The 20,669-nt window shown below is 43.3% G+C and overlaps 1 protein-coding gene across 2 annotated transcripts in view; it reads right to left on the bottom strand.

Moving 5' to 3' along the window:
• Window positions 1-2,943: 2,943 nt before the first annotated feature.
• The window catches only part of LOC147430508 (uncharacterized), a 67,251-nt gene continuing 49,525 nt past the window's right edge, over window positions 2,944-20,669 (bottom strand). The window contains exons 2-6 of one of the 2 annotated variants that reach the window (XM_086493126.1): window positions 4,398-4,550; window positions 4,134-4,227; window positions 3,852-3,934; window positions 3,620-3,773; window positions 2,944-3,426 (exon numbers count right to left, since the gene is read on the bottom strand). In XM_086493126.1, coding sequence (XP_086349252.1) covers window positions 3,191-3,426; window positions 3,620-3,773; window positions 3,852-3,934; window positions 4,134-4,227; window positions 4,398-4,550 — 720 coding nt within the window. In that variant the 3' untranslated portion in view covers window positions 2,944-3,190. The remainder of the gene's footprint in view (window positions 3,427-3,619; window positions 3,774-3,851; window positions 3,935-4,133; window positions 4,228-4,397; window positions 4,551-20,669) is intronic. The other variant, XM_086493127.1, reaches the window with a different exon arrangement.

Raw genomic sequence — 20,669 nt, 5'->3', positions numbered from 1 at the left:
CTCTTGCCCTTGGAAGAGATTCTCTACACATACAGTCACCTGTGGAAAGGGAGGGTGTCTCTTTTAATGCAAATAAAATATGCTTTCATGTTGAAGACGTGTTACATTTTGCAAGCATTTGACATAGTCAAGCAAATTCATGATGAGATAACTATTGTTGAAAGGAAGGCTTTGGGTTGTTTTCATGGATGCAAAGCAAGGGGCTCTCTCCAAAAGCTTATGGCTATTTTCAATGGATGCAAAGCAAGGACTTTTCTCTCAATGTAATCACTTATGCATGCATCAAGCTTATCGCTATTTTCAATGGATGCAAAGCAAGGACTTCTCTCTCAATGTAATCACTTATGCATGCATCTTGAAGGCTGCAAGAATTTAACATAGGCAAAGCTTTGGTTGAAATGTATGCTAATTGTGATATTTTTGAAAGCATAATTTTTTTTGAATAATCTTCATAACCATGATGTGGTCCTTTGGAATAATTAAAATCATCAAGTCTATCATATATTAACCTCAGCTAAAGAGAATTGTTGTAATGAAATCGGTGGTTTTCAACAATTAGGTTGTATAATCATGATATTTTTCCTCCCATTTCAAGGTATCAATGGCTATCACTTTCTTCCTTGTGCATCTCATTTGAGAAGATTACATGTTGATCTTCCACAAAAATACACCCAATGCCAAAGAATGTTGATTGAAAGTACAAACACTTGGTTATGAAAAATAGGTAAGTGCAAGGGAATAACCTAGCTCAAATGGCTTTGTATGTATTGCATGATAAAGCACATAGCACTTACGCAAGTATATGTGCTTTTGTAGTCACAAAATTTTAAAAGTATTGGAGAATTGAGAGAGGGACACTCTCTCTCTCTCTCTCTCTCTCTCTCTCTCTCTCTCTCTCTCTCTCTCTCTTTTGTGTGTGTGTGTGTGTAGAATTGAGAGCTTATTTCTCAAGGAGTGATGAACTCATGTATACAAGTGGAGAGATGATTTGACATTCACCAAGCATTTCATGTGCAAAGAGTCTTCTAGGTGAAAGATAATGAGGAGAACTATGCACTAGTGGAGACATTGACATGTGATTTATGGGAAGCTCCTTAAATTCCTCTTGCCCTCTTATGGCTTCATGCTTTTGGCTAAGAATCTTCACGGTTGCAATTTACCTCAACAATAGTGGGGTGGGGAATAGGAAGCAATCCAAAACATTTATTTGCACACATGTATTGCCTTTTGTACATCAAAATAACTAGGGCCAAGCATTCTATCAATATTGCATTCTATCAATATTCTTACTTCATTATCGAAATCAGATCCTCAAGGTTGACGTTGGGAATAGAATATGGTCGTTTGTGTACGATATAAAATGTTTATATACCTATTACATATTGGCATTGTGCTAGAATGAGGGGGATATGTAAGACTTCCACATTGAATTAAAACCTGAAAACATTTAGAACCTTAAGGTTAGATTTTGATCATTCATTTTTTAAGCGCTTAACTTTTTGCTCAGGGGAGTTAGATCCATAGGCAATAAGGCTATGTTTTGCCAAAGCTTCACAAATTCTATTAAGCCTAGGAATTAGTTTGCGTATTCAGTTCCGTTTTTCTCCTGAAGACAGCCAAGAAAGGCTTCTTTCAAGGTGACGATATTAGATCACAACTCAAAAAGGCATACAAATGCTGTCAATCAGAAGACTCGAGTACTCTCTTCTTTATTTCTATGGCAGAGATCTTTTCTAAGAGAATGCAATGGTATATTCAAGTTGAATCCTTGACTGCATTATACACTTGTCTCCTTGTTAATCGCATAAATGAATGATATGAACATAAAACCTTCAGATGATAGCTTGCAACCAATGTAGAGGGGATGGTACCATGATAATCCAATGAGGACGATAGAGATTGCAACATATGAGCAATTTGTACATCATATAAATAATTTGTCAAAAACATGGTAGGCTCTTTGTGCACAGCATGCACCAACATGGCACTTTTTAAACCTAAAAATACACATGATGGAAGAATGCACATAAAGAACATCAAATATGGAATGTGGTAGGAATAGCATATCCTCAACAATAGAAAGCACCTGCTATGACTATCTTGGGGATTGATAATACCTACTTGCTCTCCCTAGGACAATGTTGGCCCTATGGCCTTTTTCAAGATTACTGAAGCTGCATAGCTTCGCATATCTGGAACTTTCTTTATTTTGAACAAATAGCAGAGGTTGATTAGCTACTGAAGCGTTTGGAATTTTCAAACTCTTAAACAATGTGCTTTGTGCACACAACTCTCTCTCTCTCTCTCTCTCTCTCTCTCTCATCGCATAGATCTTTAAGATCACTTGGAAATGTTCCTTCGACATTTAGCTACTTCTACTTCCCTCTTTCTCCCACACAAAGCATAAAGCTTTTTCTTTTTTTCAACTCACCATTGATCAAGGTGGATAGGTCAGTACGGTGCGAAAAAATGTCGACAAACGCTGTGCAATGTGGGTTTATCACTACCAGTACGAAAATCTCGTTAGGCATTGCATACAAGTCTACTTATGCATGCTTACATACATGTAAATGCATGTATACGCCATATGTACACAACCCTAGATATATGCATGCCTACACACATGTATGTGTGTGTGCATATAAATAACAACCAGTATGTAAAGTATTGCATACCGGTACGGTATTTTTATCATACGGTATGGGAAGACTAATAAATACACATTTGAAATGCAACCTTGCCATTGATAGTACAAGAAGCACAGCGTTATAGGCTGGTGGAAAGTAGTATGTGGCGCAAAAATCTAACTAGTTTTACAGCGGCACAAAAGTTGGACTCAAAGACACGATTTGATGTCTCGCTTGTGTAGGGCAGTTTATGAGCTTGTCGCAATCTTCTTCCTTGTTTCCAACTAAAAGATGCATTTTATGTTAAGAAACCAAGTGTGAGGGAACATTCCCAAAAAAGCCTATTCAATTGGACAACGATATAGGTGTTTCTAGATTCTAGCTAAAATATATACAAAGATGGCTGGTGTTGAACTGTACAAAGGGCCATCATATGAACTATTTTTCTTTAAACCCTAAAAATGGCAAATAGGCTAGGGTTCTAACTGTACAAAAGGCCATCACATGGACCATTTTCCCTTAAAACCTAAATATGGAAAGCCCTATATCCATCCACCTTCACTTTACCATGGAACTTCCTGTCTATCCCATGATGTAAACTTCCCATTATCCTCTGGTCTAACTTTGTTTATAATTCCTAACAGCCTCTCAACTGCATAGTCGCAAGAAAATAGCTTCATCTTTGGAACACCCGCGGAGTATGGTTTTGATAAAGCTGTGTTTACAGTGCCTGGATGAAGAAGGCATGTAATGACAGGATCTCGTCGACTCATGGCTTCCTGAGCCATTGTCTTCACCACTACAAAACAACTCTCTCTCTCTCTCTCTCTCTCTCTCTCTCTCTCTCTCTCAGTTCAAGACTCCTCGTACAGATCATATAGAGACGAAGTCTTTACTCATGACTCTTGGAAGAGCAGAACTTAAGCAATGGAGATGGAGTGTGAGAAAAGAGCATGCAAAGGGTATGGCACAAAGCCCCAAGAGCTACTTACACATGTTAAGGGCAGTCTTTGATCCGCGGTACCCATACCAGGCCGCTAATGTATTCTCTTTCATAGAAGCAGCTCTGGTACTGATGTGGGCAATGACAGCCCCTGCTCTGCCAGTATTAGTGCCCCGCCCTATCTTTAGCAACTCCCAGAAATGCTGTCAAATAAAGAAGGAATTTAGAATCCATAACAAACCAAAAACGAGTAATCGGTGGAATGTTGAGGCAGTCAACACCTTGGCAACAAGCACTGGACCAACAGCATTGACTTGAAACACACGCATCATTGCCTCCGGTTCAAGCTGCTCAATAATAGTCTCTGCGATAATAATTACACAATCACTAAACTTGTCTCAACATAATCAGTACTATTCACAACTTAGGCAACAGGACATCTGCTCAAGTAACCACCCCTCTCTTCTAATTGGAAAGCAAAAGATAATCTATAAGCATATATCTAAATTGAAAGACCCCACAGAATGACCTTAGCAGGCAATGAGAATTTAGAAGGGACCGACCTGGCTTGATTTCATTGGGTATGTGCAGGACACCAGCACAATTTATTAGGAGGTCTAGCCGGCCATATTTCTCATGTATTTCCTTCGCCAGGGCCTGACATTCATGGAACCAATCAACCTCCTCCAAGGAAAACATGATAAAATCATTGCAAACACATTGCTTCACTATCCAACAGCAAGGATTGGGAGCTTATAACCACTAAGTTTACCAAAAATAATATTCTCCGATTTACTGAAAAGCTTCAGCAAGGAAAAGTCAAAGACCTCAACTGTTTCCTCTTTAGTGACATCCATCATAGCAAGTTCACAACGTAATGGATGCCTTCGTTTCAGGGATTGAAGACCTTCTGATGCATCTGGATTTCTGGCTGTCCCATAGACTACTACACCAGGATATTTTATAATGAGTTGCCGAGTCTGCCCAGACACATTCCAAATAGCAAAAAAAGAAATATTATCGTGGGAGTCCAACACGATCATAGTGTCAAATCAATGTTCAAATGCAAACTGTGTTTGTTGCCTAAACCAGATAATGTAATACTGAGCTCAATTTGCTAAAATGAAAAGACATAATTCTTCAAAAATACCCCCCCCCCCCCCCCCCCCCCCCTCTCCCCCCAAAGAGAAAAGGGAAAGCCATGCTCATCAAAATACCTGTGAGCCTCACACTAACAGGATGCTTTAGAAGCACTCAAGAGGCCAATCCCAACTCAAACAATGATAAAGGGTCCCCGGCCTTTCGATTTAAAACAAAGGATTTTCTTCCCTAAAAAAGATATTTTATTTTGGCTAGTCTTCTCACCTTGCTAATGCACATCTTCTACGAACCCCAAAAAGACAATTTCCAATAGCTAATCTTGTCACTTTTAGACTATTCAAAAACTCAAACCACCAATTATTTCTTCGACTCGAAAGTCCTCTCCTTATGTCCCCAAACCACAAATTGCTTAATAATATTGGCTCCTTCCATGCTTGAAAATTGCTTATGATGCAACAAATGTTAAGCACTCCCTCCATGGTGACAAATGCCCTCCACCATTGGCACGAGAAAGCTAGCCTAGACAACAGCCATGGAATCCCTGTTGAGGTCATCGTTGCCCAAGAGTAGGTGCAGGTTTACATAGGAGTTAAGTCCTCTAAGGCAGGCTCAATTTCACCTTTCAACCAAACACAAGGCTTGATTGCTTTCAAATAGTCCTTGGAAACAAATTGTGCCAACATTTTGCTGAACAGCATCTCCCAAACCTGTCATCATTCCTACCTCCCTCAGCCTATTCCCCTTTTCAGTCTTGAGGAGCTCTAATTTAAATATACAATCACTCTGCTTAAGGCTTCTCTATTGCTCTCATGCAAAGTGTCCTTTGCCAATCCCCTTCCTAATCTCTTCCTAAACAAGGAACCTAATTATTGATTTTGTGCCAATGTGAATTTACAAGAAAAATTGTACGCTTCACCTGCCTGTTCTAAAGAACACTACAAAGAGGGGAAGTGTTGTGATTGTGGAGAGCAGGGGCACATTCTTGCGAAATGTCCTAACAATGTCACGCCCACATCTAACCCTATGTGTACGTGGACAAGCTACTTCATGATATGGGTTCAATTCAGTCTAGTTAGCCTAGCTTAAAAAGTGTTCTGGCACTTTCGTGAGTCTGTTCGCAGACCGTGCATGTCCAAGCACTTAGACAAGATACATATCCTCTGGTTGCACACAACATCATCATCAGATTACCATCAGAACCCATCAGGAGCGTTTTTAAAGTGCAAAAAACCCATTTTCCCTATTTTAGCCATTTTTCACTTACTATCAATAAGTGACTTTGTAGGGAAACTGGATAGGGCAATTTAGCCAAGCTTGTATAAAAGAAAACCTAGTGCTGGTGGATTCTGGCAGAAGAAGAAAGAAGTGCAAAGGCAATTACTTGCAGCAGGCTTCTCTAGCAACTTCTCAAGCAAGAACTCCTGCAAGCTTGGCGTTTTTTAATCAGATAAAGCCCAACGTTTTCAGCAGCCATTCCCGTAGCAGATCAGCCCTTTGGTCCAGCGTTTTTGCAGTACAGCATTTTCAGCCTGGCTTGCTGGCGTTTTCAGCCTTGACAATCACCGGTAGAACCAGCGATTTTCAGCCAAGAATAGCAGCGTTTTCAGAAGTCTACATCAACGTTTTTGCATTGCTGTATCAGCGTTTTTCCAGCCCTAAGAAGCAGCTTTTTTCCTCAGCCATCAAGTTTGCAGATCAGCCCCAACTTGGTGCAACAATGAGTCGTGACCGACTCGCAGCATTCAGTTTTCAGCCTTAGCATCGTCAACGCCGTCCGCACCGTCGACTTTGAAATAGCATCACTTAGACTCACTGCATCAGCACCTTGTATCACATTTGTGCAATCAATAGCATCGACTTCTCTCGCCATCAAGAGAAGGGCCCTTGGAGGAGGGTCTTCTCGTGTCGTATTCTCTTCTCTCTCTATCTCTCAGTCTCAACACCTTCACTCACAGTGTCTACCACTTTGTTTGTGATCATTTGCACTCTCTCACTAAAGGAACGGAAGGCTCTCCCTTCCCTAAGTAAAAAGAACCCTTGAGCACAGTTCGGAGCACTCATCTTGAGCAAAGTTCAACTTTCACTTCCGCTGCACCTTACACCCACTCTGATGCGTGGGTCATAAAGGTCTACACCGCTTGCTTCTCAGGGCCGCAAAGAGTCCTTTCCAGGATTCGAGACACTGGTGGCGATCTCCCTCGACGCCATAGAGTTCGGTACCAGTACCTCACTTTATAAGGAGGGGATGTCACGTGCACATCTAACCCTATGTGTACGTGGACCAGCTACTTCATGACATGGGCTCAGTTCAGTTCAATTCAATTAGCCTAGCTTACGAAGTGTTCTAGCACTTTTGTGAGTGTTCGCACACCGTGGATGTCCAAGCACTTAGAGTAGATGCATATCCTCTGGTTGCACACAGCATGATCATCAGATTACCATCAGAACCCATCAGTTTTACAGTGCAGAAAATCTATTTTTCCTATTTTAACCATTTTTCACTTATTATTAATAAGTGACTTTGTTAAGAAACTTGGTAGGGCAATTTAGCCAAGCTTGTATAAAAGAAAACCTAGCGCTAGTGGATGCTGGCAAAAGAAGAAAGAAGTGCACACGCAATTACTTGCAACAAGCATCTCAAGCAAGAAATCCTGCAAGCCTGGCGTTTTTTCATCAGATAAAGCCCAAAGTTTTCAGCAGCCATTCCCCTAGCAGATCAGCCCTTTGGTCCAGCGTTTTTGCAGCATACAAATCAGCGTTTTCAGCCCTCGTAGAACCATCGTTTTCAGCATGGTTTGCTAGTGTTTTCAGCCTTGACAATAACCGATAGAACCAGCAATTGTGAGCCACGAGCATTTTCAGAAATCTACATCAACGTTTTTCAATTAATATACCAGCGTTTTTCCAACCCTAAGAAGCAGCGTTTTTCTTCAGCCATCAAGTTTGCAGATCAGCCCCAACTTGGTGCAACGGTGAGTCGTGACCGACTCGCAGCATTCATTTTTCAGCCTTAGCATCGTTGTCCGCACCGTCGACTACGACATAGCATCACTTAGACTCACAGCATCAGCACCTTGTATCAGATTTGTGCAATCAATAGCATAGACTTCTCTCACCATCGACAGAAGGGCCCTTGGAGGAGGGTTTGACAACTCTTCTCGTGTCGTATTCTCCTCTCTCTATCTCTCAGTCTCAACACCTTCACTCATAGTGTCTACCACTTTGTTTGTGATCATTTGCACTCTGTCACTAAAGGAACAGAAGGCACTACCTTCCCTAAGTAAAAAGAACCCTTGAGCACAGTTCGGAGCACTCATCTTGAGCAAAGTTCAACTTTCACTTCCGCTGCACCTTACACTGTCACAAAGTGATGACGTGGCGGACAGCAGAAACCCTAAAATTCCTGCAAACCCTAATTTTTGCCAAAAACCCTAAATTCCGGAAATCGCGGAGGCGGATTTTTTTTATTTTTATTTTTTTAAAAAAAATTGGAAAATGATGAGCAACGCGAATTTTGCTTTTGCTTTTTTTTTTATTAAAAAAAGAGAAAAGACTTTCTAAGAGAGAGAGAGAACTGATGCTTTTGATTTTAAAAGCTTTTGGGGCTCTGCTTTTGGGCATCCCTTGTAACCTTTAAATTAGTGGTGAGGGCCTCACTTCTCAGAGGATCTGGACGTAGAGTCTGAGAGTGAAACCCTAACCGCTCTCTTGTACTTTGATGATTGATTAATATAAAAAGAAATACCGAAAGGGACACCAGTCTTTGGGGCCAATATCTCTAGGCACGGAACTCCGCCGGGCCAGTGCAAATCTATTGTGATCTGTGAATTGTTTTGAAGTGGTTATTTGGTGTTGTCGCGGTTGATTCTTGACTTGGAGTGTCCAAGTCTGTTACAGTGGTATCAGAGCACGGCCGATTTCTCTTCTACGGGAAATCCGATCCCCGAATTTTTTTCCCGCGGCACCTATGGCTTCAAGCAATGATCAGTCGACTCTCTCTGCATCTGGAGATGCGGGCTGGGATCACAACGAAGATTCAGGCAGAGAGTATGGCCCGCCTTGGCCTACTTAGGCGGAGCGGCGAGAGAGAGAGCGTCGCCAGTTGATCGGCGATGCAACAAAGATGATGCTCAATTTTGCCAAGGACCCAAAGATGGCAAAGTATATGAACCAGACCTCTTTGGAAGAGGTACAGATGGAGTGGCAGAGAACCACAACACCACTCCCGAAACCCGCTCTCAAGAAACCTTCTGCCTCCAAGAAATATACGGAGAAGGAACTGGAGAACGTGGTTGATGTACGGATTGCTCAGCTTTTCGACGCGCAAAAGAAAACCAAAAAGCACGGCAAAAAGCAGAAGAAAGGCACTGACTTCCCGGGATATTTAGGTCGTCGGTCGACATTTGACAAGGCAAAGAAATTGAAGAAGCGCGTCAAGTTTGAAGACCTACCCAGTTCTTCTTCTTCTTCTTCTGACAGTTCTTCTAGCTCCTTGGATTCGAGCGAAGAAGACAGAAAAGGTAAAAAGCGAAGCAAGAAGCAACGCTTTGGAAAGGGCAAGGCAAAGAAGGCTAAATCTCGCCTAGAGACTGACAGTTCTACTGAGGACTCGTCTACAGACAGCTCAGATTCCGATGACGGAAAGTTTTATGCGAACAAGAAGAATTTTTACAAAGCCAACCAGTATGACTTTCTCGAAGATAAAAGCAAGAAAGTCCGAGAGTTTAAGGAAGGTGGCCACTCGATCAAGTTTGATACTTTTCAGGATACTCAGATGCTTCGAAGGCTTTGTCTTTTATACAGCAGTTTGACATCGCTTTCACGGGAGGACGCTATTCAGAGCACTCCAAGATTCGGAGAGCTACCTCTTACTTTAAGGGGAATGCTCGTACTTGGTGGTCCACGCTTCTATTAAGCAAGACTGTGCCAGTTACATGGCTGAAATTCAAGAGGCTTTTTATTTCTTCTTGGTTGACTCAAGAGTTTGAGCGAGATATACGAGCTGCTTGGAACCATCTCCAGATGACCAAGAGCGATACAGTGAATTCTTATTGTGAAAGATTTTGGAGCTCTTTTCTACCCGCCTCTTCATTCAAGAAGATCTCGTTCAGAGAACAGATTGAGCGGTTTACCTTGGGTCTACCTACAGAGATCCGAGATCACTGCTTGGAACAGAAGTCAGCTTCTATTCAGGAGTTGATGAGTCATGCGAAGCGGGGCTTTGCCATTCACTCTGGCAGTCTGACCTACCCCACAGATGAGGCCATGACACAACGAGCCGAACAGACTTCTGGGAATGAAAGTAGAATGAAAAAGAGCAACCCAGAGAAAAAAAGGATGCACGACCCAAGCTTACTCCTGAGGAGAGAGCTCGCTTCATCAGAGAGGGGAAGTGCTTTGGATGCGGGGAACATGGACATATTTCCGCGAAGTGCCCTGATAAGGCACATAAAGAACAGCATGATAAAAACGACGACAGGTCTGAGAGTTCGAGAGCAGCTGAGGAATGTGGCAGAAAAGGCAGATAGAAAAGCAGAACTGGTACCACATGGCGTGGGACCTGCACCAAATCTAATGAATGAAAGTACAAACTTTGCCGCTTTCAGGGCAAAGCGAAGGATCAGGAAGCTCTTTTGAAGGAGCCAAGGCCAACTTCTTTTCACTTGGAATTGGCGGCTCGATTTGGAACTACGCTCGACAAACTGACACCACAGGCGGAGGTAGTTCGACTGGCACCCGGATGGGATGTTGCCATTACACCGAGCAGTGGCAAACTTCGTTTGCAATGAGAGGGGTGTTCAGGGCACGTGAGTGACGTTCTACCCGGGATCCCTTGGTACCACAAGAACTACGTCGTGGTTGACTACCGGGCCGAGAAAGCGACTTTGATAAATGAAGGGCTTAGAGATTGTACTTGATGAACTTCAGTTTTCTTACTCATTCTTTTGGGAGAACTGAACGATGGATAAAGGTTGAATATGTTTTGACGTGAAGAAAAGAACGCCAAGATTTTATTTTTTTTCTCCACACTCATGCCGATTGCTTTTGAGAGGGCCTGAAGATCATACCATTGATCTGATATCTGGAAGCACGCCACCGAATCGGCCACCTTATCGTGTGAGCCGAGTACAGAATGAAAAGATTATGAACTCAGTGAAAGACCTCTTGGAAAAGGGTCTTGTCCAGCCTAGTACTTCACCGTATTGCTCTCCAGTGTTGTTGGTTTTGAAGAAAGATGGATCTTGGAGAATGTGCATCGATTATAGCACTCTCAACGAAATCACCATCAAGAACAGATTTTCGATTCCTAGGATCGATGATATACTCGACAGGTTACAAGGATCCTCGTGCTTTAGCAGGATTGACTTGAAGAGTGGATATCATCATATCAGAATAGCGCCGGAAGACGTCTACAAGACAGCTTTTCGGACGACTTTTGGGTTATTTGAGTTTTTGGTGATGCCTTTTGGCTTAACCAGTGCTCCTGCGACATTTAACCGGATGATGGATAGGATTTTTCGAGAGTACAGGCTATTTGTTGGCACTTTCTTTGACGACATCATTGTTTTCTCCAAGAATGAGGCAAAACACAGAGATCATCTGCTTCAAGTCTTTCAAGCATTACGAGATCACACATTAGTGATTAATGCTAAGAAAAGTGAATTTTTCCTACTAGAGATACACTTTTTGGGACACATTGTGTCAGCAGCAGGAGTGCGAATGGACCCGGCCAAGATAGAGACTATCCGTGATTGGCCCGATTTGAGGAATGTCCATGAAGTTAGAAGCTTCTTGGGACTGTGTTCGTACTACAGGCGGTTCATACGAAAGTTTGCAGAGGTTGCTTCCCCTTTGCATACCTTGACACAGAAAGGAGTACCTTTTTCGTAGGGACCCAGAGAGGTGACTGCCTTTCAGACATTGAAAGAGAAATTCACTACAGGACCAGATTTGACTTTGCCGGACTTGCAGAAGTCATTTGAAGTATTTTGTGATGCTTATAGTCGTAGTCTGGGTGCGGTCTTGATGCAAGAAGGCCATGTCATAGCTTACGAGAGCCGTTTGTTCTCTAGGCCGGAGATGACAGCACAAATCTATGGGAAAGAGCTTTTGGCGGTTATCCATGCTCTTACTCAGTGGCAGCATTACCTACTCGGAGCGGATTTTACTGTCTTTACAGACCATCAGAGTTTGCGCTACTTCTTGTCACAGAAGCAGCTTTCGGAAAAGCAGATGCGGTGGGTGAACATCTTGTCACAGTTCCACATCCAGATTGTCCATGTGCAGGGACAGAAGAATGTGGTGGCAGATGCTTTGTCTCGGAAACCGTTGGTTCTGGCTATTTCCGCGATACATCATAGGAGCTTCGAGGATATGGTCGATCAGTGTGCCACAGATACAGATTTTGCAGATATTTTCACACGGATACGGGATGGGGAGACAGTAGCTGGATACTCCCTTCGGGAAGGCTACTTGATGAAAAAGACTATGTTGTGCGTTACACAGCCGTTGATGGAAAAGGTTATGATTGATTGCCACTGTCCACCTTTTACGGGTCACCGCGGCATTGCTACCACCATGAAAGGGGTAGAGAGAGATTTCTTTTGGCGGAGACTGAAGAAGGATGTGGAAGAGTTTGTGAGCACTTGCTTGGTATGCCAGAAGGTCAAGTTTGACAGGCATAAGGCACAGGGATTGTTACAGCCTTTACCCATACCCACCCGCCCCTCGGAAAACATTGAAATGGATTTCATTTTTTTTTATCTCCCGAGAATACAGAATGATCACGATGATTTTCCGATTACATGGCACGTCTGAGACGATTCTCTACGACAGAGACCCCAGATTTATGAGTTTGTTTTGGAAGGCAATTTGGGAGAACATTGGCACGCGGTTGCAGTTCTCGTCATCGTTCCACTTGCAGACTGACGGGCAATCTGAGATTGCCAATTCAGTGATTTTAGATTTATTGAAGTCTTGTATCTCGCATCAGAAGACTCAATGGGAAAAGAACTTACCTTTGGTGGAATTTGCCTACAATAACACGATACACTCTTCGACGGGGAAGATGCCATGTGAGATTGTTGAAACTGCTGCGAAGGTTCCATCCTTCCTGAGCACGAAAGATTAGAAATTTGAAGCGGATGAATATTCGCGAGATTTGGATACGGCTTTTGCCAAGGTTCGCGAGACTTTACAGAAGTCTCAAGAACGACAGAAAAAGGCAGCGGATCGCCATCGTCGCGACTTGAAACTGAAGGAGGATGATTGGGTGCTCTTACTTTTGAGAAGGCACGCCTAAGAAAGAAAAAAGGAAAGGAGAGGCTTTTTCCAAAGCTTAGTATGTGATACTACGGACCTTACCAGATTACAGAAAAGATGAATGATATCTCCTTCCGATTGAAACTGCCAGATACTTGGAGGATTCACAATGCATTGCATGTGAGTCTCTTGAACCCTGTTAAGAGTGATGTGCCTGATGATGGGGAGCCTAATGAGCAACCCAAAGTGGAAGAAAACGAGGAGATCCTTGTTCCTGAACAGATTTTGGCACATAATGATACAAAGAAAGGTAAAGTCTGAAGGCGGTTCTTGGTTAAGTTCAAGAACTTTCCTGCATTTGATGCGAAGTGGATGGAGGAGGAGGACATAGCAGATACTCCTCGGATTGTGAAACTTTACCTCGATGTTTTGGTTTAGCATAGTCTACTCCAAACGGAACCCAGAATTCAGCTTGGCCGGAGATCTGGTGCAGTGGGATGCACAACAGGGGAGTCACTCCACTCCTTTGTCAACAGATGCCTCGATTTTGATACTAAAGTCACTGATGTCTCTTTGAGCTTCAGGGATACTGAGAGCTGACAGTATTCTGCTGGATGACTTTATGAAATGGAATTCCTGATAATGATACTGATTTGTTCTTGACTTCTTGTGAGTGCAGGAACTGATGCCGAAATGACTGCAGCATTTTGGTCTGATTGATCTCGAATAGACATGGTTGCAATAGGGGTTAGTCAATCGGACATCGATGAGGTCCCGATTGGACCTAGATGTGATTGCTAGCTACATTGCCGATAAATCATGGTCTAAGATCCGAATGAATGTTGAATGTCATGTGATGTCCTGTGATGTCTGGTGATGTCCTGTGATGTCGTGTGATGTGACTGTCGATTTTGTACATGTGCTAGATGTGCGTTCCTAGTACGTAGGTACTCACAGTCAGTGTCTGCTAAGACGGTTTATGGCTTTTGTCGGTTTTGCAGGCGTAATCGCGATCGATTACAATGCTTTCAAGAGGGGGGTATGTCACAAAGTGATGACGTGGCGGACAGTAGAAACCCTAATTTCTGCCAGAAACCCTAAAATTCCTGCAAACCCTCATTTTTGCCAAAAACCCTAAATTCCAGAAATCGCGGAGGCGGATTTTTTTTATTTTATTTTTTTTAAAAAAAATTTGGAAAATGATGAGCGACGCGAATTTTGCTTTTGCTTTTTTTTTATTAAAAAAAGAGAAAAGACTCTCTAAGAGAGAGAGAGAACTGATGCTTTTGATTTTAAAAGCTTTTGGGGCTCTGCTTTTGGGCATCCCTTGTAACCTTTAAATTAGTGGTGAGGGCCTCACTTCTCAGAGGATCTGGACGCAGAGTCTGAGAGTGAAACCCTAACCGCTCTCTTGTACTTTGATGATTGATTAATATAAAAAGAAATACCGAAAGGGACACCAGTCTTTGGGGCCAATATCTCTAGGCACGGAACTCCGCCGGGCCAGTGCAAATCTATTGTGATCTGTGAATTGTTTTGAAGTGGTTATTTGGTGTTGTCGCGGTTGATTCTTGACTTGGAGTGTCCAAGTCTGTTACATACACCCACTCTGATACGTGGGTCATGCGATACTTGAACTTCATAAAGGTCTGTAACGCTTGCTTCTTTGGGCCGCAAAGAGTCCTTTCCAAGATTGTAGAAGCTCTTGGCGATCTCCCTCGACGCCATACAGTTCGGTACCAGTACCTCACTTTGAAAATGAGGGGATGTCACGTGCACATCTAACCCTCTGTGTACGTGGACAAGCTACTTCATGACATGGATTCAGTTCAGTTCAGTTAGTCTAGCTTAGGAAGTTCTGGCACTTTTGTGTGTCTGTTCGCAGACCGTGCATGTCGAAGCACTTAGAGTAGATGCATATCCTCTGGTCGCACACAACATGATCATCAGATTACCATCAGAACTCATCACGCGCATTTTTATAGGGCAGAAAACCCATTTTCCCTATTTTAGCCATTTTTTACTTATTATTAAAAAGTGACTTGGTTAGGGCAATTTAGCCAAGCTTGTATAAAAGAAAACCTGGCGCTAGTGGATTCTGGCAGAAGAAGAAGGAAGTGCACAGGCAATTACTTGCAGCAGGCATCTCTAGCACCTTCTCAAGCAAGAACTCCTACAAGCCTGGCATTTTTTCATCAGATAAAGCCCAGCGTTTTCAGCAGCCATTCCCGTACAGATCAGCCCTTTGGTCCAGCGTATTTGCAGCATACAAATCAGCGTTCTGACCCCTAGTAGAACCAGTGTTTTCAGCCCTGGTTGGATAGCGTTTTCAACCTGGCTTGCTGGCATTTTCAACCTTGACAATCACCGGTATAACCAACGAATTTCAGCCAAGAGTAGTAGCGTTTTCAAAAGTCTACATCGGCGTCATTGCATTGCTGCACCAATGTTTTTCCAGCCCTAAGAAGCAGTGTTTTTCCTCAGTCATCAAGTTTGCAAATCAACCCCAACTTGGTGCAACAGTGAGTCGTGACCGACTCGCAACATTTACTTTTCAGCCTTAGCATCATCATCGTCGTCCGCACCATCGACTTCAACATAGCATCACTTAGACCCACAGCATCAACACCTTGTATCAGATTTGTGCAATCAATAGCATAGACTTCTCTCACCATCGACAGAACGGCCTTTGGAGGAGGGTTTGACAACTCTTCTGGTGTCGTATTTTCTTCTCTCTCTATCTCTCTGTCTCAATACCTTCACTCACAGTGTCTGCCACTTTGTTTGTGATCATTTGCACTCTCTCACTAAAGGAACGGAAGGCTCTCCCTTCCTTAAGTAAAAAGAACCGTTGAGCACAGTTTGGAGCACTCATCTTGAGCAAAGTTCAACTTTCACTTCCGCTGCACCTTACACCCACTCTGATGTGTGGGTCATGCGATACTTGAACTTCATAAAGGTCTACAATGCTTGCTTCTTTGGGCCGCAAAGAGTCCTTTCCAGGATTCCAAACGCTGTTGACGATCTCCCTCGACACCATACAATTCGGTACCAGTATCTCACTTTGAAAAGGAGGGGATGTCACGTGCACATCTAACCCTATGTGTACGTGGACAAGCTACTTCATGACATGGGTTCAATTCACTTCAGTTAGCCTAGCTTAGGAAGTGTTCTAGCACTTTTGTGAGTCTATCCGCAGACCGTGCATGTCCAAGCACTTAGAGTAGATACATATCCTCTGGTTGCACACAGCATGATCATCAGATTACCATCAAAACCCATCAGGAGCATATTTACAGTGCAGAAAACCTATTTTCCCTATTTTAGCCATTTTTCACTTATTACTAATAAGTGACCTTGTTGGGAAACTGGGTAGGACAATTTAGCCAAGCTTGTATAAAAGAAAACCTAGCTCTAGTGGATTCTGACACAAGAAGAAAGAAGTGCACAGGCAATTACTTGTAGCAGGCATCTCTAGCAACTTCCAAAGCAAGAACTCCTGGAAGCATGGCGTTTTTTCATCAGATAAAGCCCCACGTTTTCAGCAACCATTCCCGTAGCAGATCAGCCCTTTGGTCCAGCGTTTTTGCAGCATACAAATCAGTGTTTTCAGCCCTGGCAGAACCAACGTTTTCAGCCCTGGTTGGACAGCGTTATCCTGGCTTACTGGAGTTTTCAGCCTTGACAATCACCGTTAGAACCAACGATTTTCAGCCAAGAGTAGCAGCGTTTTCAGAAGTCTACATCAGCGTTTTTGCATTGTTCTTCCAGCGTTTTTCCTCAGCCATCAATAGCATTGTTGTACCAGCCTTTTTCCTCAGCACCTTGTATTAGATTTGTGCAATCAATAGCATAGACTTCTCTCACCATCGAGAGAAGGGCCCTTGGAAGAGGGTTTGACAACTCTTCTGTGTCGTATTCTCTTCTCTCTCTATCTCTTAGTCTCAACGCCTTCACTCACAGTATCTGCCACTTTGTTTGTGGTCATTTGCACTCTCTCACTAAAGGAACGGAAGGCTCTCCCTTCCCTAAGTAAAAAGAACCCTTGAGCACAGTTCGGAGCACTCATATTGAGCAAAGTTCATCTTTCACTTCCGCTGCACCTTACACCCACTCTGATGTGTGGGTCATGCGATACTTGAACTTCATAAAGGTCTACAATGCTTGCTTCTTTGGGCCGCAAAGAGTCCTTTCCAGGATTCCAAACGCTGTTGACGATCTCCCTCGACACCATACAATTCGGTACCAGTATCTCACTTTGAAAAGGAGGGGATGTCACGTGCACATCTAACCCTATGTGTACGTGGACAAGCTACTTCATGACATGGGTTCAATTCACTTCAGTTAGCCTAGCTTAGGAAGTGTTCTAGCACTTTTGTGAGTCTATCCGCAGACCGTGCATGTCCAAGCACTTAGAGTAGATGCATATCCTCCGGTTGGACAGAGCATGATCATCAGATTACCATCAAAACCCATCAGGAGTATTTTTACAATGCAAGAAACCTATTTTCCCTATTTTAGCCAATTTTCACTTATTATTAATAAGTGACTTTGTTGGGAAACTCGGTAGGGCAATTTAGCCAAGCTTGTATAAAAGAAAGCCTAGCACTAGTGGATTCTGCAGAAGAAGAAAGAAGTGCACGGGACTTGCAGCAGGCTGTCACGTGACACATCTGACCCTATGTGTCCGTGGACAAGCTACAGCATGATCAGGGTTCAATCAATCCAGTCAGTCTAGATTCGTAGACCGTGCATGCCCAGTCACTTAGAGTAGATGCATATCCTCTGGTTGCACACAGCATCATCATAAGCATTCCCATCATAATCCATCAGAATCAGTCGGGGGAATTTTCCAGTGCATTTAGCCTATTTTACCTATTTTTCACATTTTTCACTTATTAATTTAAGTGACTTTCCAACAAAAGTAGGTAGGGCAATTTGGGTAAGAAAATATATAAGCAAACCAAAGCTAGCACTATTTGACAGAAGAGGCAACAAGAGCTCCACCGCTCAACAAGCAACTTCTCAAGCAAGAACCCTTGGGGGCGACTCCCTCAAGCAAGATTCCCCATTGTCCTAGCGTTTTTCAACAAGGGACATCGCCAGCCATCCTCAGTCACTAGAACTTGCATCAGCATCGTCTTTCATCGTCGGAGGTCACAGAGAAGCTAGCGTTTTTGGAAAGACCAGCATCCTAGCGTTTTGGTTTACAACAACCCAGCGTTTTTGGTTTCAGCCTCAACCTTGCAGATCCGGCACATGCAGTGATTTGCAGCCCTAAAGGACCATCAAGATCAGCCCATGAAGAAGTAGCAGATTCAGCCCCAGAAAGACCTCAGTTTTTAGCGTTTTTGTCAAGCGTTTTCAGCCTCCAAACACGCAGCCAAATATGCGTTTTTCAGCAGTCCAAACAGCCCGAAAAATCAGCAATTTATCGGAGCCTGATTTCAGCAGATAGCATTTTTTGGACAGCAGTCAGAAGGTTGCAGATTTCAGCCCTTAGGTCAGTGTCGCCATCTCCGTCGTCGTCACCGACATAGCCTTGAGTTGCATCAGTCCATGCATCATCATTGTACCCATTTGTGTGATCATAAGTAGACCACTCTCGCCGACAAGAGTGGGGCCTTCGGAGGAGGGTCTTACAACGTCTCTGGTGTCGTATCTCTCTTCTCTCTCTATCTCTCAGTCTCATACACTTGCACGCACAGTGTCCATTCACTTTGTTTGTGATCATAGCATTCTCTCATTAAGAACGGAAGGCTCTACCTTCCATAAGAACAAAGGAACCTTGAGCACAGTTTGGAGCATGTCACGATTGTGACTATGTTAACAGCAATACATCTACTCCTAGTTGCAGATACGCGAAGTGCCATGCCAAGGAGGACCCCTGCGCTTGGATGGTCACACCCCTTTGCCCAAAGGACGTGTCTCTTCGCCAAAAGCCACACTCCTTCGACGACTGGTCACACCCCTTCGCTCTACGGGTGCGACTCTTCGCCCAATCGTTGCAGCTCTTCGCCAAAAGGATGTGTCTTTACATCTAAAGTCGTGTCTCTTCACCAGGAGACGTGTCTTTTCATTATGTCTCTTCGTCTCCTATATAAGGAGCCCTTGTATCACACATTCAATCAATAAAACACAGAGTCTACTAAGTCTTGTCTCAAGTACAGTTCAAGTTTCTTAAGTCTTAATCATGAGTTTAAGTACTTAATTAAGGATTAGCACCTAGAATCCTCATAGTGGTATCAAAGCAAATTTTTTTCCCGGGCCTTTGGACTCGGCGTCTACCTAGCCTCGCCGTTGCCGACCCTACCCGCAACCCTCACCTAGTGTGTTGTATGGCCGCAGAGGAAAGATGGCGTACTTCTACTACGCGTATGAGGTAACTTAAGTGTTTTGTCCAATTCATACTTATATTATACTACAAAATACAGTGGTGTGTGTGGACGTACCCGGCGACTTGTGAGTCCTTGTTCAAATTGGCCGCTCATACCCTTTCGCATGAAAGGTCTTCGCCAACAGTTCCACCCTTTGGCCACCAAGAGACATAACGCTCCCCAAGCGATAGCACCTTTTTTCCCAAGAGACACCATCTCTCCAGCATTTTACCTTTTTTTTTAAACTGGCTGAATTTAACACTTGCGCTACTGAAAGCTTACGTGGAAAATTTTTCACGCTGGCTGATTATTGCGCTGTTGAAAAGGCTGAATATTCAGTGGCTGATTATTACGTTCTGAAACGTTGGCTGGAAAATTCTGAAACGCTGGGCTGTAGGCTGCCGTTTCACTTAACGCTGGCTGACAGCTACGCTTCCGAAATTCCTTACGCTGGGCAATTTTTTGTCTGGATAGCGCTGGCTTTTATTTCCTTACGTTGGGCAGTACAGCAAGTCAATTTTACTTATTAAACATGGCCTCAATTTTACTCATTGAGTGGCCGCCCAAATTAACCCAAATTTTTTTAAAAACCAATGAGAACTCACTCACTTGATTAGAAAAACCCCAAATAAACTAACTTTAAAAAAAAAAACAAAGAGAAAACCTACCTGCGCTAGCCTTGTGGGCACTTTGCACGCGTGAGCCTTTTTGCCATCATAGCCGGCGACGAATTCCGAATACTGTATTCTCGTTTTAAAAAAAAAAAAAACACTTTGCACCCGAAGTGATAGTTCATTCGAGATTATTACCCGACCCCATAACGGGAACAGAGACTTTCCGCTCACGGAGCACCCGTCCCAGAACCTGTTCCCGAACCAGAACTTGCACCTGTTCGAGTTTCTTTTGAGGCGTAACCATGCCAAATTCTCAGGACGGAGGTGGACAATTTGACGATGCTCTTACTCTCATCAAGGAGCAAATGGCCACACTTTCCATAAGCCTCGCATCACTTCACACTCGCTTGGATGAGATGCACACCGAAAACACTTCTCGAAGTCGACCTGCTGTTTCTCGAACTACAAATGCAGCATCTTCAACACCTTCTTCCGAAGCTTCAGTGGACGAACCAAATGAACCAGATCCAACTTAAGAGGTAGACAATCGTGAACTTCAATTACTTTATAAAATTTTTAATGCTGCACAGAAGAAGAAGCTTGATGTTAACTTGCCGGAACCATACACTGGTCACCGCGACAAGCGCGTGCTGGACCAATGGCTATTCAAAATGGAGGTTTACTTATCAAACACAGACTTGGTCGAGAGTAAAAAAGTTGCACTTGCTAGTTCTCTGCTCAAAGA

This window comes from Adiantum capillus-veneris, chromosome 21 (assembly GCF_014529385.1).
Source record: "Adiantum capillus-veneris isolate H3 chromosome 21, ASM1452938v2, whole genome shotgun sequence".
NCBI classification, from domain to species: Eukaryota; Viridiplantae; Streptophyta; class Polypodiopsida; order Polypodiales; family Pteridaceae; genus Adiantum; species Adiantum capillus-veneris.
This window is presented reverse-complemented; position numbering and strand designations above follow the sequence as displayed.